This window comes from Triticum urartu, chromosome 2A, assembly GCF_056163025.1.
Source record: "Triticum urartu cultivar PI428250 chromosome 2A, HENAU_Tu73, whole genome shotgun sequence".
Lineage (NCBI taxonomy): Eukaryota > Viridiplantae > Streptophyta > Magnoliopsida > Poales > Poaceae > Triticum > Triticum urartu.
This window is the reverse complement of record NC_141874.1, coordinates 662,039,539-662,065,897: the sequence shown is the minus strand read 5'-3', so window position 1 is coordinate 662,065,897 and position 26,359 is coordinate 662,039,539. Positions and strand designations below refer to the sequence as shown.

The following is a 26,359-nucleotide window of genomic DNA, read 5'->3' as shown; positions in this document are numbered from 1 at the left end:
GTGGACGAGATGCAAACGCCCACACTTATGGGCGTTAGTGTTTTTGAAGGAATATAAGTCTCAGTTAACTAAGACTTAACAAAACTGAATTAAAGTGGCATGTCCTTTCAAATCCTACATGATTTTAAATCTGGGATTTATTAGATCTGTTTGTTTAGGATGGGATTTATTAGATCAAAAGCGTGTTTGACACGACGTGAAAAAAGTAATCTTAGCAAAATTTGCGCCCCCCCCTTCCAATCCGCAACGAATTCCCTCTCCGACTCGTGCATAGATATGTTTCTTTGGGTGGTTCGTTAGTTGCATCGTCGTCACAAGCACAACGCCACGCAAAGATTCGGCATGGCAGCAGCAGCACCGTGCTGGTCCGACCTCCCAACCGATCTCCTCACGAGCATCGTGCAGCTCCTCGAGCTCCTGGGAGCCCTCGCCTTCACGACCGTCTGCACGTCATGGCGCTCGGCAGCGGCTGCCGGCGGTGTCCCACCTCCGGGCACGCCATGGCTCATGTCCTGGGAACAAGAACCCCACCCAGACCTAGCCATCGGGCGCTGCCGCTCGGCCGTGACCTGCAAGCTCCGCAATCTCCTCGACGTCGACAAGGCCTACAGCGTCACGTTCCCGGCGGGCACCTTCGTCACCTGCTGCGGTGCCTCCGACAGGTGGCTGGTGGTGGTGGACGAGCTCTGCAACCTCTCGCTCCACAACCTCTTCACCTCGCGCACGATCCCTCTGCCGCCGGTCACCGACTTCTCGCGGGTGGAGGCTGTTGGAACCTCCAGTCCCTCGCCTCGCTCCTCCTAGCTTTCTGTGTCGCCGTGGCTCAAACCAAGGAAAAAGAAGATCAGAGGAGGAAGAAGGACACAGAGACATGGTGGTTTTTCTCGGCGCACGAACGCCTTTTTCTTTCCCCTGAGTATGAACTCAGCCCACACACCATTACAACGATCACCACACGGGTTTTATACCTCGGACTGCGCTGGGCACGACTCCCACGCGTCCACTTCCCAAGCCCACGTCTTGGCCCGCTCTGGCCGCGTTCACCCCACGCATGCACGCGCCCGATGCGTGCCGAGCCCTCAACATAACGGCCTTGGTGACCCGGTCCAGCTCGCCCTAGTCCTACGGTGCCTCGTGCTCACCACGCGCCCGCATCCTAGCCTACACCCACACACACAACGCACGCAACCCCATGGTCCCGACGTGCCCGCTGCGTCTGGCGCGCGCCCATACACGCGCCCGACGCGGTGAGCTCGCCGCCGCGGCTTATTTGCCCTAACATCCGCGCCCTAAGCTACGGCTCAGAGCAGCCCGGCGTCCTCGACGCCGGCGTCCACCAGCAAGGCTTGCTCCGCCGCTGGCGCCTTCTTCCACTGCGGGCACTCGCGCTTAAAATGCCCGCGTTCACCGCACTTGTAGCAGCGGCAGCGCCGGTTCCCGCCGAAGCCCGACGCCTCGCTGCGCGCCCCGTCGTTGTCGTCCTCTCCGTGCGCATCGCCCCGACATCGCTCGCGCGCCCGCCACTGTGCCGTGGTGAACATGAGCTGCTTGTCGTCTGCCCGCTCGCCGCCCGCCTGCGCGCGCCGACGTAGCCGCTCGTCGAATGCCTTCAGGCGTCCGAGCGCGTCCTCGAACAACAACGTCGACAAGTCGGAGAACTGCTCCATCCCGGCGACCGCCGCGTACAGGCGATCCGGGACGCAGTCCAGGAGCTTCTTCACCATCGCCGCGTCGTCGAGGGTCGCTCCCAGCTCGGCGTAGCGCGCCGCCATGCCACTGATCTTCCCCGCGAACGCATCCAGCGACTTGTCGCTCACCATGCACAGGAGCTCGAACTCCCCGCGTAGTGTGCCCAGCCGCGCCGCGTGCACGCGATCAGCCCCGACGAACCGGGCCTTCAGGCTACTCCATATTTCCGCCGCGGTCTTCTTTGCGGCCACCTCCAGCAGCAAGTCGTCGGCGAGCGCTCAGAGCAGGTAAGCCCGCGCCGGCTTGTCTTTCTTGGCGATCACCGCTGTTGGGGATATTACTACTGGGCGTAAACCGGCCTATGTGAGCCGGGTTAACTTCATCAGTAACTCAAGAGTGTTAAAGCCCAAGAAGATAGATGAGGGCCTGAGGCTCGTAGTCGGTTTAAGACTTGTAGCCGTAAACCGGCATCTGTATATAAACTTGTATTGTAAGATAGGAATAAGGAGAGACCAACCCGGATATGAATATGAACCGGTGTTAGGACTCTGTGAACCGACGGGCGTCACCCGTGTATATAAGGGGACGACCCGGCGGCAGTTTAGGAGGACAGACAACAACTCGAGACTTAGGCGAAGCTTGTTTTGCTCCCTAGTCATCGAAACCCCATCAATTCCATCACAACTAGACGTAGGCTTTTACCTTCATCGAAGGGGCCGAATTAGTATAAACCCTCTTGCGTCCCTGTGTCCGCTTTAACCCCTTTGAGCTAACCCGTTGTGATGGCCTCACGACTAAGTCCTTTCTCTAGGACATCTGCCGTGACAAAACCACGACAGTTGGCGCCCACCGTGGGGCTATCGCACGATGCTTTCAAGTTCTTGGAGGGCCGCTTTGAAGGACTCGAGGGCTACTTTGTGGGCCGGATGACTAAGAGTCGTCGCGGCAAGCTCTACATCGACGATGCAGGCTGGGGCCCCGAGGCCGGCTCAGTTGAGTACGGGTACCGGGTCCCCTTTGGTGGCATACACGTTTTCATCGTCAAGATCGGTGAACCGGGCCCTGAGCCGGACATCTGCACCGACCTCGTCAAAACGGCTCAGCGTGCGCGATCTGCCCGGGTTAAACCGGCCGTGAAGCGTGTCTTCGTGGGAGTCATCCATGGAGGAGGTTATGAGGATGGATCGGAATCTGGCGGCGAGACTGTCATGTATTCCGGCGACGAGTCATCAGCCGGAGAAACCGAATCTCTATATCAGCTACAAGATGGCCGGATTGGGGGCTGTTCCGATGGCGACAGTATTCCAGACCCCTCTGATCTACCCAACCGAGTTGGAATATTCATGGCCGGCACACAAGCAGTGCTTCATTCTTCGACCGCTGCGGCAACAACCTCCGGTTCAGCAGCGGCAACAACCTCCGGTTCAGCAGCGGCAGCGGCTGCCAGGGCATGAGGCTCTGTACACCCGCCGGCTCAAGTTCTATCAGATCTATTTGATCCATTGGCTATGCTTATGGCAGAAGCTAACCCGGTGGATCAGGACGTCCACAACGCGGAGATTGCAAAAGTGAGGGAACAAATCACCCAGGCTAAGGCGGACCTGGCAGCTAAGAATGCCAGGATGACCGCAGAGCGGGCCGCTTTAGACGCACAAGCCTACAGGCTCATGTTGGACCAGAACGCGTCGCATGAGGTCATGAAGAGGAAGTACCGATCCTGTTTGCCTTCGGTTTTCGAGGCCAGAGACCTTTTCAACACCCCAGAAGCAGGAACCAGTAATCCGCTGGGGATAAACCGGGCGGAAGCTCCTGGGACCGGCGCGCCGGTTCAGCCCCGTTTGATGGATCTGCCTCGTCATGACATTGTTGTACCTCAGACTGTTTCAACACCTCCGGGTCACTACTCCAACCCGATGGACAATCTCGTTGCCGCTGCTGCACGGCTGGAGGCCATTCCAATTGAAGGTGACTCGCAGCAGGCGGTAGAGACGCGCCGGGTCAAGGAACTTCTTAGGACATCTTTGGTCCAACAGGAAGCATACTCGTACAGCCGCGACCGGATCCACTCGACCCCTCGTCCAAGCCGGAGCTATAGCAGGCATATGGATGAACCGACCGTGTTAAGTAATGAACGACGTGGAGCACCCCGCGGCAACAACCCGGCGGGTGGTGCTGATAACGCTCAGGAAGTGGTGGACTGGGCCCGAGCGCGCAGGGAGGCCGAGTTAGCCGCACAATATCAGACTCGGCAGCTTACGCCGGTTCGTCCAACTATCTCGGTCAAACCTGGTGTTACTTCTAGTTCTTTGGGGGTGCCTTGCCTTGTCCCCGCCTTACGCAATCTACGCCTGCCCAAGGATTTCAAAGGCCCGCGCAAGGTACCAAATTACACGGCGGATCAACCTCCAGAGACATGGGTGGAGAGCTATGAGATGGCCATGGAGATGCTTGATGTGGATGATGCGGCATGTGCGAAATACTTCACCATGATGCTCAAAGGAACGGCCCGTACTTGGTTAAAAAGCTTACCGGCCAATTCTATCAGTTCATGGGCCCAATTACGAACCCGGTTTATCAGTAATTTCAAGGATACATGCAAGCAGCCTATGTCGATAGTGGACTTAGCTGCCTGCGTCCAGGAGGAAGGAGAATCGACGACTCATTGGGTGCGCCGGGTCTCACAAGTGTTGCATTCATCAGACTGCATCAACGCTGACACTGCAGTCATAACCCTAGAAGGCAACTGCCGGTTTGGGCCCCTAAAGCTGAAGCTGGGAAGGATGAAGCGCCATTGCACTTACATGGGGACCCTCATGGCTGCTTTGGTAAAGTATGCTGATTCTGATAGTACCAAGGATCCCGAGTCTGATGATGACAAGGCAGGGAAGGGAAAGAGGAACAACAACTCCAAGGGTCAGCAGCATCACTCGGCAGGCAATGGTAGCGGAGGCAAGCGTAAAGAGGATGGCAACATGGACTTCGTGGCTAATACCAACACGCAGGACAAGGGCCAACGACGTAAAGGTAAACCGCCGAATCGCAGTGGGGCACCCAACCCTAACCCGGACCGCCTAAATTATCTACTGAACCAGCCCTGTCCTAAGCATGGGACGAAGGAGGTGCCAGCAAACCACCTTTGGAAGGATTGCTACATTATGCAGGAGTTCAAGAATTCTAATGCTTTCCGGTATGATCATGGCTCCGGCGGTGGCTCAGGATCCGGGCCGGGATACGGTGGAGGAAATTCCGGTTCAGGGTTTAATGGTAATCCGGGCGGACATAACAATCAAAATAATCAGAACAGCCAGGGTGGTTACAACCAGCAGCAACAACAGTCGGGTTACCAGAGCAACCCAAAGCAGTTGAATAGTGGGCAGTACCATGTCTTCACCACTAGCTTGGACAAGCGAGACCGAAAGGTTCAGAGGCGGGTAGTCAACTCTGTTGAACCGGCCGTGCCCCGTTATCTACGCTGGTCTGAACAGCCAATCATATGGAGCAGAGAGGATCACCCTCCCCGGGTTGATAATTCGGGTCAGTTGGCTCTGGTGGTGGCGCCTCAGGTGGGAGGATACAAGTTCACCAAGGTGCTCATGGATGGAGGGAGCAACATTAATATCTTGTACTATGAGACCTTCCGTCGTATGGGACTAACAGATAAAAATCTTAAACCGTCCAATACGGTGTTCCATGGTGTGGTACCTGGCAAGTCAGCATATCCTGTTGGTAAGATAGCTCTGGAAGTGGTTTTTGGAGATGATCATGATTCCAGGTCGGAGACATTGACGTTTGAAGTGGTAAAAATCCAAAGTCCATATCATGCCTTCTTTGGGCGACCGGCCTACGCCAAGTTTATGGCACAGCCCTGTTATGTGTATTTGCAGCTCAAAATGCCGGGTCACAAGGGAACAATAACAGTTCACAGAAGCCGTAAAGTCGCTTTGGAATGCGAGGAAGGAGATGCGGCCTACGCAGAGTCGGTTTGTGCCACCGAGGAACTGAAATTTTATAAGGACAATGTTGATCCGGCAGACATGACTCCGTTGAAAAAGCCAACTACGGAGCATGATCCGGCCCTGAAATTCAAATCGGCAGCTGAGACTAAACTTGTTGACTTCATGCCTGGCGATTCGTCCAAGCAGTTCAGCATCAGTGCCAATTTGGATCCAAAATAGGAAGGCGCGCTCATCGAGTTCATCCATGAGAATCGGGACATTTTTGCATGGAAGCCCTCTGACATGCCAGGTGTACCGAGGCGACTCGCTAAGCACACCCTTAATGTGGATCCTAAATACAAACCGGTGAAATAGTTCCTCCGCCGGTTTAACGAAGAAAGACGCAAGGCTATTGGAGAAGAGGTAGCCAGGCTCTTAGTAGCTGGCTTTATTATTGAAGTTTTCCACCCTGAGTGGCTTGCTAACCCGGTGCTGGTCCTTAAGAAAAATGGCACCTGGCGCATGTGTGTGGATTACACAGATCTTAATAAGTCTTGTCCGGCAGACCCTTTTGCCCTCCCCCGTATTGATCAAATTATTGATGCTACGGCGGGTTGTGAGCATTTGAGTTTTTGGATGCGTATTCCGGCTATCATCAGATCAAAATGGCAGTTAAGGACCAGGAGAAGACGGCGTTCATAACTCCCTTTGGAGCCTTCTGCTATGTGTCCATGCCCTTTGGGCTCAAGAGTGCCCAGGCAACTTATCAACGGTGTGTACAAAATTGTCTTCATAAGCAGATCGGCCGCAATGTACATGCTTACGTAGATGATATTGTGGTTAAGTCAAGAGAGAAGGAGACTCTCGTTGACGACTTGAAGGAAACTTTTGATAACCTGAGGACGTACAAGATGATGCTTAATCCGGCCAAGTGTGTCTTTGGTGTACCGGCAGGCAAGTTATTGGGTTTTCTGGTGTCCAACAGGGGAATCGAGGTGAATCCAGAGAAGATCACAGCCATCACCTCCCTGGCTAAACCAAAGTGTATCAATGATGTTCAACGCCTAGCAGGCCGGATTGCCGCGTTAAGCCGGTTTATCAGCCGCCTTGGTGAGAAGGCAATCCCTTTGTATCAGATGTTGAAGAAGACGGATCAATTCGTCTGGAGTTCTGCTGCTGATAAGGCATTTGAGGACTTAAAGCGGCAATTGGCCAATCCGCCTGTCCTCGCCGCTCCCATTGACAAGGAGCCGTTGCTGCTATATGTTGCTGCTAATGCTCGTGCGGTCAGTGTGGCTATTGTGGTGGAGAGAAAAGAGGCAGGCAAGGAGCATCCGGTTCAACGTCCGGTCTATTATATCAGCGAGGTACTTATTGAGTCCAAGCAAAGGTATCCGCATTGGCAGAAGCTGGTATATGATGTTTTTCTGGCAAGCCGAAAGCTTAAACAATACTTCCAAGGGCACCCCATTACGGTAGTCAGTTCTGCTCCCTTGGGCGATATCATCCAGAACCGGGAAGCGACTGGCCGGATTGCCAAGTGGGCTATAGAGCTTGGGCCGCACAGGTTAAAGTACGTGCCGCGGACGGCGGTTAAGTCTCAAGCGCTTGTTGATTTCATCAATGATTGGACGGAACTGCAAGCACTTGAAGACAAACCGGATCACACATATTGGACCATCCATTTTGACGGATCTAGGCAATTGGAGGGCTCGGGGGCTGGAGTCGTGTTAACTTCCCCACGAGGTGATAAGTTCTGTTACGTTCTCCGCCTAATGTTCCCTTGTACTAACAATGCAGCTGAGTATGAAGCCTTGCTCCACGGTCTCCGGATAGCTAAAGAGATGAATCTAAGTCGAGTTAAGTGCTTCGGTGACTCGGACCTTGTGGCTCAGCAGGTGTCTGGCACTTGGGATTCCAAGGACCCACTCATGGCAGTATATCGTCGTGAGGTGGATACTGTTGCAGGTCACTTTAAAAGCTATCAGGTGGACCACGTGGACCGACGGAAGAACGAAGCGGCGGACACTTTAAGCCGGCTGGGTTCTCAGCGCAAACCGGCCCCGCCCAATGTTTTCCTCGATGTGCTGCACAACCCGTCGGTCAAGCTCCCTGGTGAAGCGGATTTGGCTACTCCTGATCCGGAGGCTCAATTGGTGGCAGCTCTTCATGTTATTCCGGATTGGACGCTTCCTTACCTTGCGTACATGAACCGAGGCGAGTTAACAGAGGAGGAGACTCTGGCCCGACAGATAACCCGGTGATCCAAGTCCATGATTATTGTCAATGGTGAGTTGCATCATTGCAGTGTGTCAGGGGCGTTTCAACGCTGTGTGTCTCCTGAAGAAGGCTATGAAATTTTGCGTGAGATCCACGAAGGAGATTGTGGTCACCATGCCGGTTCAAAATCTTTGGTGGCTAAAGCGTTCCGCCATGGCTTCTATTGGTTAACTGCTCATGCTGATGCGGAGGATCTAGTCAGACGATGTGACGGTTGCCAAAAGTTTTCAAGACGTGCTCATGTACCGGCTCAAGAATTGAGAATGATTCCAATCACTTGGCCGTTTGCAACTTGGGGGCTGGATATGGTTGGACCTTTCAAACGGTCCAAGGATAAGAAGACCCACCTACTGGTGGCGGTTGATAAGTTTACAAAGTGGGTGGAAGCAGAACCTGTTAGCAAGTGTGATGCGGCCACGGTGGTTCAGTTCATCAAAAAAGTGATTTTCCGGTTTGGCTTTCCACACAGTATCATCACAGACAATGGTACCAATTTGTCCAAAGGTGCCATGAAGGAGTTCTGCGAACGTGAGCACATCCGGCTTGACGTTTCATCCGTAGCGCACCCACAGTCCAATGGTCAAGCAGAAAGGGCTAATCAAGAGATCTTGAGAGGCATCAAGCCCCGGCTTATGGTTCCTTTGCAGAGAACACCGGGTTGTTGGGTAGAAGAGTTACCATCTGTGTTATGGAGCATCAATACCACACCCAATAGATCAACAGGATACACACCATTCTTCATGGTCTATGGAGCGGAGGTGGTTCTCCCTAGTGATATCCGTAATGATTCACCTCGTGTGGCGGCCTATGTTGAGGCGGACAACGAGACAGCACGGCAAGCCGCTTTGGACCGGTTGGATGAAGAGCATGACATAGCGGCTGCCCGCTCGGCGATTTACCAACAGGATCTTCGTCGTTATCACAGTCGCCGAGTTAGAACCAGAACCTTTCAAGAGGGAGATTTGGTGCTTCGGCTCATCCAAGATCAGACTGATATGCATAAGTTATCCCCACCTTGGGAGGGACCTTTCGTGGTCAGCAAGAATCTGCACAACGGGTCATACTATCTGATCAATATTCGAGAGCATAAAGATTCACGTACATCAGAGGAGGAGACCAACAGGCCATGGAACATAGCTCATCTTCGGCCTTACTATACTTGAGCCATTGGCTCTACTTATGTACATATTATGACGATGTATATATTATGATTAATATAATAAACCGGAACCTCAGCTAAAGCGGGGTATCTGTTCTTTTACATCATGTGTGGTTACATGGAGTTGTTCTGTCTTAAAGCAACCTCTGGTTTACCCCTTGAAGTTTTTATAATATCATTCGGGGGCTTGGTCGTATCTGAACCAATGCGACACCTTTTGATAGGCGAAAGCAACCAGATCACTTGGGGACATGGTCAAATCTGAACCAGTCACGCCTCTTGATCGGCCTAAGGCCACAAAATCACTTGGGGGCTTGGTCGAACCCGAACCATTGCCACGCCTTTTGATTGGCATAATGCCACGGTTTCATTTGGGGACCCGGCTGACTTGAACCATAGCCACACCTATCGGGGGCTTGGTCGTGTCCGACCATGGTAATGCCATCTGATCGGCTCAAATAAGCCTCTGTTTGCAAACGGTTTTTAATCCGGAGACTATTTGCTCGGTTTGATTTTCTATTTACATCTTGGAATAACACGGTGTTTATCATAACCCGGCACGGTTTATATGGTAAACCGGCATTACATACACAGGAGCTACTTTCTCCTTCGACGGTATAGGTTTATATACCTCCGTTTCAAGATTGGCTATACGCCAACTTCATGCCCAACGATGGCAGGTATTTTGTAGCACAAGATTCGATCAGGTACCTCAATTTCATTGCATATATATAAAGATCATAATCCGGCTGGCGGTACAACCGCCTTGGCAGTTCAAGATTTTATGATTGTAGGAAAAATAGATTGAAGGTTTTGATCATTCAACAGAAGTGTAAGTACCAGTAACTATGCACGAAGGCATCTTAAAAGCAAGAGTATTGGCTATCCTATTACAAGGCAGCATGGTGCCCAAATAAGATCATTGCTTTCTCGGCGGAATATAAAAGAGAGGCCGTTCAAACTGGCCTCCGGTTCAAGCTTGGTCGCCGCCCTGGTCTGATGGTTGCGGGTCATCCTGCGCCGCTTCAGCTTCTGCTTCCCTACCCAGTGGCTGGAAATCAACAGTTGTCCAGTCGATTCCCATTAAGGCTTGAAAGACAGCTTCATCATGGATCAACAACGATGGTTGAATATCAGGAGCATAAGTATGCTTACGGATTGGAGGGATTAGATTCTCCGCTTCAGGAATTGGTGCAGCCACTCGTTTGTTCTGGTTGTCATATTGATCCTGATAATAAGACAAGTCTGCCTCTTCCACCAATTGACAAGCTAGAGGGCGCACCTCCCGATTTATCGCTCTCAGGTCCTCCTCATTGAACTCTGAACCATCTTCTTTCAAGTGGGGGTAGCCTTGAGCTGCTTCAACAGGATCAAAATCCGGCACCCACGCTTTTGCCCGGATTAAGGCATTGATAGCGCCGGTTCGAGCAGCAGATTTTTTAGCTCTTCAAACCGGGCAGGAAGCATAGACAATATTTTCAGGGTGTCTTGGATTAAGGTGGGCGCCGGGTTGTTATGGGACGCAGTTGAGATGATCCGCTGCGCGCTAGTATATAATTGCTCTGTCAGTGTATAGACAGCTTTCAACTTCTTCCGCACGTCTGACCCCAAGTGACCAATGCGTGTCCCTGCAACCGTTACAAAGGATTCACAAACCGGACACATCATAAGAAGGCCGAGTTATTACAGAAATCAAGAAAGCTTACCAAAGATAGCGGCAGTCATAGCATGCACATGACGCTTTACGCTGGTCAGTTCATCTACCACCGGTTTAAGTGCGGCTTTGGCATTTTCAACTTGCTTTGTTAAAGCGGCCTTCTCAGTGACCCAGTCCGCCCGTTCTTTCTTGAAATCCTCCTTAAGATGTTCCATGACGCTTAAAGCGCTGGTCAACTCTTCTTTTGCTTTGGAGGTTTCAGCATATTGGGATTTCAGATTTTCTTGGAGATCGGTGACTTGGTTTTCTTTTGTCTTCAGCTCAGCCTGCATACAGACAATTATATGATTCTAAAAGTAGTACAACAATTGAAGTACCAACCACATAACAAGTTATGCGCTTGGCCCTTGGGGGCTAATGTATATTTGATCTTAATCTTTCAATAGATTCTAAAGTCCCAAGATCAATACAGGTATTCAACTTGGCACTTGGGGGCTAATGGCTATTTGCTCCAATAAAGATGACAATTACTTAAAGTCCCGGTTTAACTACGCTAAGTTGAACCGGCCCTTGGGGGCTACATCAGCGAATTCCGAAGCATTGAGATTTATATTAGCAAGTCCCGGTTTGAATGAAGATTCTAAACCGGCCCTTGGGGGCTAGGAGAACTAACAAGATTTAAATATCCAAGCAGGAAAAAGCACATGGAAGTTACCTCAAATTTCTCTTTCATCATATTCACCAGACCAGCTTCATAATCATGGCTGGTATACAGCCGGTTCAGGTAGCCAGAATGAAGATCTTGGGCATTCAGAGCAGAATAGGTCGCCAAGTCAACATTCCACTTGCCTTTGCCCATGGCAGCAAGTTCTTCTTTGGCGGTATGCTTGGATAAAACAACAGGATTGCTGGGCTCTGTACGGCCAATGCCAGTAATTACAACTTCATCATCCTTAGCATCACCGGTTTGCACTGGCGCAGTCGGTTTGTCAGCAGGCTGGGATGGACTGGTGGACCTCCCAAACCGGATGGGGCTTGTGGGCTGGTTGACAGGGCCTGAGGTGTCATTAGGCCTTTCTTCAGCAATAAAATCGTCATCTTGCTGTGGTGGATCATTGGGTATATCTTCACGAATAGCCGCTTCAAGATCTGGTGTTTTACCCGGTTCAGGGACGGCGTCCTCCTCGGCCGCTTTATCCAGGAGAGCCTTCTTGCTCGGCCTAGGCTTGGCCCTGAAAGGAATAACAAAGTCAAATACAGCATATATTCCAAAGTGATGTACCAGAAATATTATGATAAGTATAGCTTACCCAAGCACTGTTTTGAGCGGTGGCAGCTGAGTAGCCGATGACTCGCCAGAGGATGAGTGGGAAGTAACCTGATAATCGGAGTCAGATTGATTAAGAGGTTGACGAAAACAGCCCGCTTTAGGACAAGCACTGACAAGCAAATTAGAGACCTCTGAACGGTGTTTCCAAACCGGACTGATCGGTAAACCGGCGGAGGTAACTACCTGGCCGTTGTGCCGGGTTGTGCAACGAGCTTCGTGCTGTTGGGTCTTCATAAGAAATTTGGGATCCAAGTAAGCAAGAGGATGAGAAAATTTAACCTTCCAGTTTGCCTGACGGATTTTTTGCGAATGCAAAGGGTTTGAATCGGAAGAGAGAGTAATTACCTCTGCAGCATCAGCATGGCTGGCTTTGGCATCATCCTGACAAATATCATCATCAATAAGGCGTGTGAAAAATAAGCCAAGTGAGTCAAGCTCTACCTCAAGGTCCGGATTATCCACATCATCATCAACGGCCGGATCAGAAGATGCAGTGTTTTTCTTCTTATGAGCAGGCCGCTTCATGACTTTAGTCTTTGGCCGGGTTGGTCTTTCCGGTTTGTCTGTTTTTTCTGGCTTCTCCTGTGGAAGTTTCTTACTCCAAAACGGATCATCGCCCTGTATAAACAGATATTGATATTAAACAATGGCCAGATATATCAATGACAGGTTCAGTAAAAAGAAAAATCAAACTCTTACAGCTGGCGGTTTGTTGGTGGCACAAAAGGGAAGCAGGCCGGTTCGAGCACAGATGTGTTCCGGTTCATTCAGCATTTTCTTCACAGCCTCTGTGATTTCTTCGTCGGTGAGCTGGATGTTAACATGTCGCAGTGGATCATCAACACTGCCAGTATACTCGCACATCAAACCGGAGCGCTGATTAAGGGGCAGTATGCTCCGATATCCAACAGCGAGCGAGATCAACCCCTGTTAAACCATTGGCCATGAAGGCTCTGAGCTTGGACAGTTGAGGAGCGTATTTGCTTCTCTCCTTGGCAGTCAACCTTTGTGGAAAGGGGTGTGTATTGCTAAGCCGCTCCGGACGAAAGCCAGGCAAAGGATTTTCATCAGCAGGGGAGGTATCTTTGCAATAGAACCATGTTTGATTCCACTCTTTGGGGTGGCTGTGCAGTTTGGCGTGAGGGTATGTGACCTCTTTCCTTTTCTGAATCGCCACACAACCCAATTCCGTATTGGAACCATCAGTAAACTCAATGCGGCGGTTTAGATGGAAGCAGTCTCCGAACAACTCAACTGTGGGCTCCTCTTGAAAGAACACCTCACAGAGCACTTGGAAGTGACATATGTTTGTAACAGAGTTGGGGCCAATGTCTTGTGGGCGGAGTTGAAAATTGGCTAAAATATCCCGGTAAAATTTAGAACCGGGCGGCTTAAAGCCCCGGGCTAAGTGGTCTACGAAAACGACGACCTCTCCTTCTTGAGGTGTGGGAGGGCATTCTTTGCCAGGGACCCTCCAATGGATGGTGTTTTTGCTGCTTAAAGCACCGATCAGGACTGAATTGTTCAGTTGAGTCTCTGTGACGCGAGAAGGAACCCAGTTGCATTCATATACTTGCTTGGCCATGATGAACTCTACAAGATAGGGGATTCCGGTTCAAGAATGCATTGATTAAAGTACACTGATATGTACAATGTTAACCGGAGACAGCTCTATCTAAACTGGAGTTTTATGAAGCGACATCATCTGGCGGTTCAACAAGGGGACTAATGGTATATACCAGTTTGTTAATTTTTTCTACACCAAGTTAAACCATCGAATCTAAGCATTGAAACAGTTGAGATTGCGGATGGGTAAGTGTACAGAAACAGATTTCACAAGATTTCCCTACAGCAATGGATCTGAAGCAAGTTCAGAAAAGTAGGAAAATATTCAAAAGCTCAAAGCACAACAGTATTGAATCAATGGGCAGAAATATATGTGAGATCTATAGTTTTAGGCATGAAACTAAAGGCGGATACTAAAAGTTATCACTACACAGAGAAGGGGTTCACAGATGCATCCAGGAGCTAGCATATGAACATGAACAGGTGATGAACGCAGCAAGAACACGAAACCCTAGAATAGATCTATGGTGAGAAGAGCAGAAGACCTACCAGAGCTGAGGAAGATACGAGAGGTCGCCACAGTTTTCTGGTGCGCTCAGGTTGATGCAGCGACCAAGGTCGATGCAAAAGACGACGGCGGCGGCGGAGTTCTGAGACTGGCGACGCGAGGAAGGCGAAGAGGAAAGGCACGAAGGGGAGAAAATAAATGACCCTTCGGTCCTATTTATAAGGCAAAAAGACATGTGTCAGGCGCGTGAATCCAGGAACCGAAAATTTCGGAAGCGGAGCTGTCGCCTCGGTTGTTGAGAGTTTATTAAACAAGGAGATATCAGGGATGTTTTCTTTATGATAGATGACGTCACCTCGGCTTACAGCAACTGGAGAGGATGACATCATGGCGGTTCAGCAACTACGAGAAGATGTTGAAGATGAAGATTTTGCTAAGGATTGACATGAACCCGTTCAAATCAATCTGGGGCCTAATGTTGGGGATATTACTACTGGGCGTAAACTGGCCTATGTGGGCCGGGTTAACTTCATCAGTAACTCAAGAGTGTTAAAGCCCAAGAAAATAGATGAGGGCCTGAGGCCCGTAGTCGGTTTAAGACTTGTAGCCGTAAACCAACATCTGTATATAAACTTGTATTGTAAGATAGGAATAAGGAGAGACCAACCCGGATACGAATATGAACCGGTGTTAGGACTCTGTGAACCGACGGGCGTCACCCGTGTATATAAGGGGACGACCCGGCGGCAGTTTAGGAGGATAGACAACAACTCGAGACTTAGGCGAAGCTTGTTTTGCTCCCTAGTCATCGAAACCCCATCAATTCCATCACAACTAGACGTAGGCTTTTACCTTCATCGAAGGGGCCAAACTAGTATAAACCCTCTTGCATCCCTGTGAGCTCGACGCGGTGAGCTCGCCGCCGCGGCTTATTTGCCCTAACAGAGGCCGACTACGACGATCAGGGGAAAATCGCACGTTACCGTCTCAAACCCCTATACCAGCACAACCCAGAAGTTACCTACGACGCGCATCATCTGGCGACCTTCTTCTACCGGAAGGCGGTGCTGTCCGGCAACCCGTCCCGCGGCGGCGTCGGCGACTGCGTCGTCACGGTCGTCCACTACGGCGGCGAGTGGATCTCCTACGCTAGGGCCGGAGATGCCAGATGGCGGGTGCTAGTTTCCAATCAGTACTGGGGCCAAGATCGGCACAACGGGAACGGGAGTATCTACGCCGAGTGCGCGTACCACAATGGGAGGATCTACGCCGTGACCTACAAGGGGGGCGTGGAGCGATGGGACCTCGACGGCGCCAGAACGCCGTCGAGGAAGGCAGTGGTGCTATACTGCCCGCGCGACGCCGTGCTCACCAGGCACCTGGTGGCCGCGCCGGGTGGCGGGCTGTGGCAGGTCAGCGCGGTGTGGGAGCCCGCACGCGCGGCGGTCCCGGACGGGATCTGGTTCACGTTCCGCGTGGTGGACGACGACGACGGCAGCGGCGGCGCTGATACCGGAGGAGGAGCCGGGGAGCGGGGGTCGATGCAGGAGCATGCGCTGTTCCTCGGGCTGAACCGGTCGGCATTTTTACCGGCGAGGAGCTTCCCCGGCGTGAGGCCTGGCATGCTCTACTTCTCCGCGCCTTGGATGAGGCAGTACACTCCCGAGATGCTCGAGCGGGTGGGTGACTGGGCAGGCGCTAGGGCCTATGACCTCAAGACGAGGACGAGGACGTTCGAGCGCGTGTTCCCTGGCGTGCTGCCGGAGTCCGCGCGGCTGATGGACTGCCCTACGGAGGGAGAGGGATCCTCTGACATGCAAGAGGGAAGTCAGGGAGCTACAGTGGCCTCTTTGTGTAAAATATGGAAGGCAAGTTAGAGATCCGACACTGCCCAGGAATCACTGTAGATGCACCGATTACTGTGGACATAATCGTTGTGTTAAATTGCAGCTTATGAAAATCTAGAGAAGAGAAGTCAGGCTACTGTAGCTTCCCCTGACTTCTCTTCCTAAGTCAGAGGATCTGAATCCCCTACGGAGGTCTGGATCACGTCCAATCTGTACTAGCAATCTATGTAACCAGGCCTTCAGAAAGCAGATAGGAGGAGGAGGTATGTGTGTTGGCTTGTTAATCGGTTGATGTTTCTCTGAGCAGAGGCATGCAAAAACAATCACTTGTGCTGATCAAAATCGATCCTCGATGAATTTACCCTTTTGCATCGTTCTTAGTTGCATTGTTCGTCCATGTGCAGCACCACCTGATCAAATGGCTTTCTATTTTGTTTCATTAATCAGTGAACGAACTACAGGGGAATAGGGGATACATTGTGCCCATGGTGCTGCTATAAAAGATGATAATCATCAATCAAGGAACACAATGTACATAAATTGTTTCCTCCAACACGCATCCAAATGCTTGCCATCTTGTATTAATTGGAGAGGGAAAATATCAGGATGACCAAATGAACAAGTGGAAACGAGGGGGAAAACAATACTAGGCCTGTCTAACAAAAAACGACAGAAGAACCAGAAAAATAATTCTCCTACAGAGGACCGGGTGGCACCATTGGGTGGTCGCGTGTGCAAAGAGTACCAGATGATGCTATTGCAACTCAAGTCTCTTATGGCCATGATGTTACTATCAATTTTCCACAACCATCATTCTATTTCACCTATAGTGCTATGTCCATAGCCCGCGTTCATATATTGCGTGAAAATTAAAAAAGTTTGAGAATATTCAAGTATGGAACAATTGCTTGGCTTGTCATCGGGGTTGTGCATGATTGAAGAATTTTGTGTGACGAAAATAAAGCATAGTCAAACCATATGATTTTGTAGGGATAAACTTTTTTGACTATGTTATTTTGAGAAGACATAATTGTTTGGTTAGTATGCTTGAAGTATTATTATTTTATGACAATATTAAAATTTTGTCTTGAATCTTTCGGATCTGAATATTCATGCTATAATAAAGAAAATTACATTGAAAATTATGCTAGGTAGCATTCCACATTAAAAATTCCGTTTTTATCATTTATCTACTCGAGGACGAGCAGGAATTAAGTTTGGGGATGCTTGATACGTCTCCAACGTATCTATAATTTTCGATTATGCCATGCTATTATATTATCTATTTTGGATGTTTAATGGGCTTTAATATGCTCTTTTATATTATTTTTGGGACTAACCTATTAGAGCATCTCCAACAGCCGCCGAATGCGCCGCGCGCTAAAAACTACTTTGACGCGCGCCCATCGCCTGGTTTGGCGTGGCGGGTAGTGCTGACTCCAGCAGCGCGCAAAAATACAGCGCGCGCGATTCTCGCACAAACAATATATGCATTCCAAACACAAGTAAAAAATCAAACACAAACAAAATAAATCAACAATAAATAGTTCAATTTCGTTATTACAACTCAAACAAACAGTTTATCGTTCAATACAACAAATAGTGCAATAACACAACAAATAGTTCAACAATACAATATCAAACGCACAAATCATGATGCTCTTTGTCGTCCATTCCATGCCCATCACTCCTCGATGAGATTCTTCTGAAGATCATCATGCACTTCGGGACGTCGAATGGCATGATATGAGGCAACAAAACAGGTCACCCTTTCAGCCCTCCGTCGTACTCGCATGGGATGCCCCAGGAGCTCATACTGAGAGTAGTCTACATCTTGGTCATGCTCATTCTCGATGATCATGTTGTGCATGATCACACAAGCGTGCATGATGTACCAAAGCATTTTTTGATCCCAAAATCTAGCCGGTCCTCTCACAATAGCAAATTGGGCCTGCAAAATCCCAAAAGCTCTCTCCACATCTTTTCTAGCCGCCGCTTGAGCATTGTGGAAATCAAGATTTTTCTTACCTTCCGGTTTTTTCAACGGCTTCACAAATGTTTGCCACTTTGAGTAGATGACATCCGCAAGATAATAGCCATAGTTGTATGTACGACCATTTGCTACAAACTGCACCGGTGGCAAATCACCATTTGCAATCTTATTCATAAGTGGTGACTGGTTGACAACATTGATGTCATTCAAAGATCCATGCATTCCAAAGAATGCATGCCAAATCCAAGTCTCTTGATCGGCCACCGCTTCAAGGATTATAGTGGAACCCTTTTTTTGGCCGTGGAATTGACCATGTCATGCCTTTGGACAATTCTTCCAACTCCAATGCATGCAATCTATTGAGCCAAGCATACCTAGGAAGCCACGAGCTTTGTTCATTTCCAATAGCCTTGCAGCGTCTTCAGCATTGGGAGATCTCAAATACTCCTGGCCAAACACTTGGACAATTTCGACTGCGAAGCGCTTGACACACATGATAGCTTGGCTCTCACCCATAGCCAAGTGATCATCAACTAGATCAGTCGGGATACCGTATGCCAACATACGCAAAGCGGCTGTCACCTTCTGAAAGGTGCTATGCCCGAGCTCTCCGGCGGCATTCCTCCTTTGCCGAAAAAACCGGTCATGGCTCACTAGTTTCTCTGCAATGCGCCTGAACAACTCGGTGCTCATTCTAAACCGGCGACGAAAGTAAGACTCCGGGTATGTGGGATTCTCCACAAAATAATGCCCGATCAATCTGTTGTGGCATCGATCCTATCCCTCCAAATTTTCTGCCGACCCATAGCCGAACCACCATACTTCGGTTTTTTATTGATGTGCATTGCTAGGATCATTGCAAGATCCTCCTCCTCTTCCATATCAAATTCTTCTTCGGAAGAATCATACGATGAAATCATCTACAGTGTTGAATACTAGGCTATAAAAACTACAATCAACATGCACCAAATTCATGAAGTTTGAGCAATACATACTTTGCGGGCGTTTTGTCGAACACCTTGTGGGCGCCGAGCGGTAGCGAGCGGCCGCACGCTGTTCGTCGGAGAACCGCCGCGCGCGAGGGGCGGCAGTGACTAGAGGGAGGCGGAGGAAGCCGCCGCAGCGCGGGGATAGGCCGGGGAAACGTCGGAACGGTCGCAGGGCGGCGCCGCGGATGGATGGGGTGGGTGGAGTTACGAGCGAGCGCTCGAGAGTCCAGCGCGTGGGAGCAGACACAGCAAATAAGCGACGCGCGATGGCGTTTCGGCCCGCGCGCTGAACTAGATATTCCGCGCGCGCGATTTTTGCACCTCCGCTGGAGCGCCCGGACCAGTAGCGCGCGCAAAAAACGCTGATTTTTCAGCGCGGCTATTGGAGATGCTCTTACTTGTGTTACACCATTCGATGAGTTGGTTATACATGTTACATCACAATAGAGTTGGCAAACCAAGCAGTCAGCTTGGTAAGCCACCAACTAAAAATTGCAAACAATGGAGTTGGCAAGTTGCTCCACTGAAAATTACGTAAGTATGTTCAAATGTAAAAATAGCATCACTGCACTAGATAGGCTTATTGTTCACCTGTAGAGCTGCTCCATTAGAACTATTAAAGCGACTTGGTGGTTCAAAACCAGTGAGAATAGCCTAATTGTTGCATCCGCCCGCTCTCGGACCTGTTCGACAAGACCATATGGCCCACCAATGCAAAATTTGAGCCTTGAAGATCCCTAAAACATTTGGACAAACATATTATCATCGAGTATGTCCTCCCAAGATTTTTTTTTCAAACAAAAAAAGTTCTCCCGAGAAATTTTCAGCAGCTTGAACTTTAAAACTAAGTAGTTGGCTACTAAATATCTGATAAACCGAAGTGCAGAGCATACCGTGTGAGCTGTTGATTCTGCTCTTTGTGTGCGTTGATCCCACAGCCGGACCACAAGGGGCCTTGCTGGTTCCATAGATCGTCTTGCCTCAACAATGAGCTAGTAAAACATTATTTTATTTAGGTCGATGAACTCTGTGATCTTATCATGCAAATCCTTGTGGTCAATGTAACTATCCTTAATTAATAAAGCTAGCCATAATGGCATTCATATGTGAGCAATTTTGATTGTAAGTGTGTTAAATTGCCATAGTAGTGTTCTTCTCGGAATAAAATTGAATCACATGAGGCCACAGAAACGGTCCCGAGACAGGATACATAGTTCAGTTTTTTTGAAATAAAAAAAGCAGAAACTAAAAACAAAGGCCACATCAGGGGCCAGCAGCCAACAGTTTTGAAACTGAGTACGTCTCAGAAACTAAACCACAGCCATAACCGTGAGCAACAGAGAGGTTTGAGAACAAATAGCGTCGGGCAATCATGAACACCCTCAGCAACGGAACAGATGTCTTGATTGATTGACGGGTAAGGGGAAAACGTAGAGGCCTTACTGGCCTCACGGGGAGGCGATGGGGACACTGTGGAGGACGATGGTCTCGACGGTGAGGCCGGGGCCGAAGCCGAATAGGACACCCCAGTCCATGCCCTCGCCGGTGGTGGCGTGTCCGTCCTCGGAGGAGCGTCTGCGCATCTCGTCCAGGATGAAGAACAGACACGCGCTGGACATGTTGCCGTACTCGGACAGGACGTGCCGGGTGGCGCGCATCCGCTCCTTGTTAAGCTTGACTTTAGCCTCGATCATGCTGAGGATGGCCGGCCCGCCGGGGTGCGTCACCCAGAAGATGGAGTTCCAGTCGTGGATGCCCAGTGGCTTGAAGGCCTCCTCCAGCGCGCGCTCGATGTTCTTGGAGATGAGTATGGGAACATTCTTGCGGAGGTGGAAGGTGAGGCCCGCCTCCAGTAGCTGCCCGCCAATGGCTCCCTCCGATTCCGGCAGGATGGTCTGGCTGGCCGATACAAGCTGGAACAGCGGCCGCTCCGTGGACCCGTCGGGGTCCGCCCCGATGATCACGGCCGCCGCGCCATCGCCGAAGAGCACCTGGCCTACCAGCGAGTCGAGGTGGGACTCGTCGGGGCCATGGAAAGTCATGACCGTGTTCTCCGAGCAGACCACCAGCACGCGTGCTCCGCGGTTGTTCTCGGCCAGGTCCTTGGCCAGACGGAGCACCATGCCGCCGGTGAAGCAGCCCTGCTGGTACATCATGAAACGCTTCGCTGACGGACGCAGGCCGAGCATCTTTGTCAGGTGGAAGTCGGCGCCTGGCAAGTCCACTCCGGAGGTGCTGCAGAAGATGAGGTGGGTGATGCTGGACAGAGGCTGCCCCCATTCCCTGATCGCCTTCTCCGCGGCCTCCTTTCCGAGCTTTGGGACCAGGGGGACAGCGATGGCCCGACGTGCGCTCAACGACGGCGCCATGAACGTGCACATGCTGGGGTTCTCCTCAAGCATCTCCTCCGTCAGGTGCATGTATCTCTTCCGGATGTGTGACTTGTCACCTGCATATGCAAACAGAATAATGTCTACAATTCATAACAGAAAGGCAAATGCTCGTTCTTTTTGTCAAAATTTTCTGGGCATGCATAAAGTAGATCTTACACTAATTCATATTTAGTACCCCTTTGGATCCAAAATAAGTGTCATGGTTTTAGTTCAAATTTCGGAAGGGGTAATGTTCTTAGATTTTTTTTCAACAACTTATTGGTGTGACTTCTTTTGTGGAAAACACCCCAGATCTATTAGCAGGCTTCAGTGTTACAGTGCTCCCTAGAAAAGATGAAAATTACAAACATGTCTCTGGAGGCCCGCCACACTGCACACTCCGACGCGGGTTGAGGATGCGCCGCTGCACCCGCACCCCCGCTCCCTCACGGAACCGACGATACCTTGGACTCAGCGGTCGGTCTTGTCGCAGATGGGAAGTCATCAACCTCGGGTATGGCATGCCCGCACGGTGAAGAAGCACTGAGACGAAGAAATACCGAAGCCCAGACATCGTCTCCCTCGCCGGCGAGCAAGAGAGAGGAAGAACTGGCGCGTGTACCTCCTACACACCAACCCACTATCCTGCAGCACCGCTGGAGGAGGCGACGGCAAAATGAAGACAGGGTCGGAGAACCAGATCCCCAGCGCGTGCAGACGACAGCATCGCCTCACCGACCACCTGCAGGGAACGAAAGCTCGAAGAAGAGCCCCGAGCACCAAAAGTCGCCAGGACTGCGACGACGCCCCAGAGGACGACGACACAGAGGTGAAGGACCTGTGACACCACACTTCGCTCCGGTAGCACCTCCTCCTCCAAAGCGCCGCCAGCAAAACCCTACCTAGGCAGAGATGCGGGGTTCCCCCACCCTCCCGCCAGCGGAGCGACCAGCGGAGGGAGAGGAAAACCATGGCTTGTCGGTGAGCGTGGGAGGAAGACGAAGACGCCCAAGATTCACCTCTTTGTGCTGTTCACAGGAAAGAGGAACGGGGCACGGACGTCCACTCGATAGTGAATGTCGAAACATAAATTAAGGGATTTCTATTCTAAACAAAAAAGGCCATTGATCTTTTAAACTTTTTGGTTGTGTTAAGTTTACAAAAATACTTGTAAAACAACAACAACAACAACAACAACAACAACAACAACAACAATAAAGTTTATAAATGTTATTTCAAGTCTCGCATTGCATATGTTGTATGTGTATATAAGTTTCCACAAAAGTACATAGGCTGCTTTTTTTGCGGGAGAAACTTTTGATCTAATCATAATCAATCATAGCAGTATAGAGAACATTAGAGCATATCCAATAGATGATGCAAATCTGGAGATGTATAACTAGGAGATGTAAAATTTACATCATCAAAAAATGCATGTTACATTTTCAAAAAAGAGGCAACTCCAACAGATAATGTATATTTGGTGATATAAAATCCAACTCCAACAGATGTTGTAAATTTGAAGATGTAAAACGGCTGGCGGCCGCGCGCGCGACAGAGGCACATGGAGGCGCTGGAGCTGGCGGGGCCGGGCCACAACAGCGGCAGCCCGGCCGACCTCCATCTGGGAGCGCGGGTTGCAGAACGTCGCCGTCAGCCACGACCAGCGGCAAATCCGAGCGGCAATAGAGCCCTGTGAGCCGAGCTCGGGCCATGGCGCCATGGCGACCAGCCTCAAGCAGCAACGACACTCCTCGACGCCCCCTCGAGCAGTTGTGAGCCTGCTCTACTCACAGCACGGCAGATGGCCGGATTCGGGCGGTGGGGATGGTCGGCGGTGAACTGGAATGGGTAGGGGAGGCATCGGAGCTGGCGGCGGCGGGGGGGGGGGGGGGGGGGTGCCCGAGCTGGCCGGAGTCGGTCGGCAGCGGCGGGCGGCGGAATGGGGATCGGGCAGTTGGGAACTTTCATGGTAGCTGTCGGGTTGGTGCGTGGCTGGCCGTTTTGCATCTGGATTTACATCGGTTGGTGATGTAAATTTACATCGCGATGTGTTGTATTTTACATTTTTTGAAGGCCAAAAAAGAAATAAAAAATGCATTGAATATGTGTTTTTGAGCCTCATAAATGTATAAATTAGTTATTTTTGCATATACATCATCTATTGAAGATGCTTTTATAGGTAACAAAATCACAACTAGTTCCCTGGATCACCCACCGGCTACGAACCCAGTTCGCATATACGGTGGACAATGCATGTATATGCGGCGGAGACAGGGGTGCCAGCCAGGGCCTTGGTCCCCCCTAACATCTTTTATTTAGGCCTAGTATGAATAGTAATGAGGTAATATTATCGGAAGTCATAGAACTTGCACTCAATGTTCAGTTTGGTGCTAGAACTTTAAAAATACGGATTTTTAATCACCTAACTTGACATCCCATGCAAACATGGTCACAAAATACGCATGCGGACGTATCATGGTGTATGACCCCATCTGTCAATGAGTGATGTTGCTCGTCTGACTAACTTTTGCACAAAACATCCTCACATTTTTTTTATTTGTGGAAAAAGCTGACTGTTGTGCTGCATATAGGTACAAAAATTAACACAAAAAATGGGTGAGCAGATACTTAACTTGCGGTCAATGTTTACGACACAAGCCACTCCAGCCAACCCACCCTTCACGTTCGCATCTCATGTATGGATAGCAAACTTAGATTTATTGAACGTGGAACTTAAATGACATTTTTTTTTCCGCATCTATGAGGAATTGGTGTACATCTGCAGCCCATTTAAGCTATTTTACCGGTCCTTTTTTTTAACCTAAAATATGTAGAGGCACGTACTGCTACAGTTGATTCTGTTAAGCAGGACCAGAAGTCATATTCGGTAGGTTGACACATTAAGATAAAATATAATGCCATCAACATAGTACTTACAAGTGGAGCAGTAAAACAATGGGAGTGATACTAATTAGCTAATTGCACATCAAGACGGTTTGACATAGCTGTAAAACAGAGTCTTTCGGAAGGGGGTTGCCATTGCCGGCTTATTTCTGCGGATACTGCGGCCCATTTTGCACTTGCAATTTTTTTAAAGATATTTGTAAAACATAATTAACAAATTTATGTTCCAAGAATATTATACATACAAGCGATCATTATTAGTAAATAAAAACATTTAAATATACACATGCATATTTATATAAAAAATATTTAGTTAAACTGACATTGAATTTTTTATTAAATAAATATGTTTAATGAATCCAAGAAAAATAACACACTCGAGGCTTATATTTAAATCATGCAAAATGATGAGTTCAAACATTTACTAAATTTTCGAAATTATTCACTTGTGTATAAACTTTACTCATGACTTATATTCGAAAAATTATATAATTTCAATATTATGCATGATTGAATATTCATATCAATGTTTACATTTTAAGTTACGCAAAAGTTGAACTCTACAAATGCGAGTACAATTATTGAAATGTTTGCAAAGTTAAAATGATATTTGTAATTTTAATTTTGGAAATATTTATTTGAAAGGATACAAAATTTATAATTCATAAATTAAATATATGAATATTTTTAAAATACATGAACAAATTTAAAAGTAGGTTATATAGTTTGTATGTACAATATTTATAACACATATTTAGACGTTATTTTTATTATTGTAATTATTGTTTACGTAGTATTTACATATTTCTAGTACATTAAGACTAGTTATTCACCGTAGATGTGTAATATGTGTAGGTTGTAGCGGCTAGAATGTCCTGTATGCCACTCTTTGGTTGTTTGTTCGAGAGCTGGGGGCCACACTTTTTCCTGTTAATTTTCAATGTGCAATGACAGGTAGGACCCACTGCTCATAGGTACGAAAAATTAAATGTCATTAGGCTCCACGTTCAATACATCTTAGTTTGTTATCCATACTTGAAATATGAACGTCAAGGATTGGTTGGTTGGCTAGAGTGGCTCGTGTCCTCAATTTTTTTTGAGGATCTTGTGTCCTTAATTTGTGTCGTGTGTTCGAGTCCCGCCTCGCTGATATTTTAGTTAATTATCGTACCTATATGCTGTACAGAGGTCGGTCCTTTCCGTTAATTTTCGTATCAATATGCTGTTGTACAGTGATTGGTCTTTCCCGCAAATAAAAAATAGTAAGGTTGTTTTGTGCAAAAATCAGTTGGCCAAAGGCCCTCACTCACCGACAAGTAGGCCCATACACCCTAATATGTCCGCATGCGTATTCTGTGACCGTATTTGCACGCGATGTCAAGTTAGATGACCACAAATCCGTATTTTTAAAGTTCTAGCACCAAACTGAACATTGAGCGCAAGTTCTATGACTTCCGGTGATATTACCTCAATAGTAATACTAGTGATTAGTATTATTTTCACTAAAATGATGTTTTTTGATGGACTGGCCGGTCCCAACAAGGTTTAATAATACTCGGCCCCCTTTATCCGATTTTTCTGGCTCCTCCACTGTGTGTGTATATGAATGCAGGGAGCAGAGAGGATGTTGTTATTGTCGATACTTACACATCCTCTTGAACTTGGCCTTGAGGCCGACCAGGTGCTCGCTCTTTGTGACCCTGAAGTAGTAGTCCGGATAGTCTGCCTGGTACACGCAGTTGGGTGGCGTCGCCGTGCCGATGGCCAGCACCGTCGCCGGTCCAATCGCGCGCTGCGCCTCCCTCACCTCCTCCACCGTCATCGTCGCGGCGGCCATAGATGGATCCGTCGGTCTCTCTGTGCGTTACCTAGCTCACGGCAGTGGCCCGAGCTACGTGTATCTCGGGATGTGCTTGTGTTATCGTGGTGTCTGCTGGATTGGAGGTACTTGTATAAATTGGAGTAGTTAGGACTCCTTGTATTTGAGCTTAATTTATTCCCTGGTCTAGGGTGGGTAATGTATACTCGTTTATTAAGGAAGGAAAGCAGGTGATGGCTTGCTGGCCCTTATGCTAGATATATTTGTATCTTTGTAAAAAAAGAATGAACAATCACCCACGAAGACCA

At 49.1% G+C, this 26,359-nt stretch overlaps 3 protein-coding genes across 3 annotated transcripts; 1 reads left to right on the top strand and 2 right to left on the bottom strand.

Moving 5' to 3' along the window:
* Window positions 1-342: 342 nt before the first annotated feature.
* LOC147986504 (putative F-box protein At4g22165) lies at window positions 343-16,190 on the top strand. The gene is made up of 3 exons (XM_087542033.1): window positions 343-768; window positions 15,072-15,910; window positions 16,154-16,190. Exons 1-3 carry the CDS (start codon window positions 343-345, stop codon window positions 16,188-16,190), a joined length of 1,302 nt encoding a protein of 433 aa, XP_087398159.1.
* Window positions 1,302-1,820, bottom strand: LOC147986505 (uncharacterized). Its single transcript, XM_087540068.1, has one exon. The coding sequence runs from the start codon at window positions 1,818-1,820 to the stop codon at window positions 1,302-1,304; it is 519 nt and encodes a 172-aa protein (XP_087396194.1).
* Window positions 16,191-20,153: 3,963 nt separating the features above from the next.
* On the bottom strand, window positions 20,154-26,054 carry LOC125537724 (chalcone synthase 2-like). Its single transcript, XM_048701043.1, has 2 exons — window positions 25,880-26,054; window positions 20,154-21,402 (listed from the first exon to the last, which is right to left on the bottom strand). Exons 1-2 carry the CDS (start codon window positions 26,052-26,054, stop codon window positions 20,402-20,404), a joined length of 1,176 nt encoding a protein of 391 aa, XP_048557000.1. The 3' UTR covers window positions 20,154-20,401.
* Between the last annotated feature and the right edge of the window lie 305 nt (window positions 26,055-26,359).

Excerpts from the sequence above, each read along its gene's own strand:
- LOC147986504 (XM_087542033.1), top strand. The coding sequence starts at position 343 with ATGGCAGCAGCAGCACCGTGCTGGTCCGACCTCCCAACCGATCTCCTC. Across the intron at positions 769-15,071 it reads ACTTCTCGCGGGTGGAGGCT|GCCGACTACGACGATCAGGG; the intron begins GTTGGAACCTCC and ends GCCCTAACAGAG. Across the intron at positions 15,911-16,153 it reads TCCGCGCGGCTGATGGACTG|CCCTACGGAGGTCTGGATCA; the intron begins CCCTACGGAGGG and ends AGGATCTGAATC.
- LOC147986505 (XM_087540068.1), bottom strand. The coding sequence starts at position 1,820 with ATGGTGAGCGACAAGTCGCTGGATGCGTTCGCGGGGAAGATCAGTGGC.
- LOC125537724 (XM_048701043.1), bottom strand. The coding sequence starts at position 26,054 with ATGACGGTGGAGGAGGTGAGGGAGGCGCAGCGCGCGATTGGACCGGCG. Across the intron at positions 21,403-25,879 it reads GGCCAAGTTCAAGAGGATGT|GTGACAAGTCACACATCCGG; the intron begins GTAAGTATCGAC and ends TTGCATATGCAG.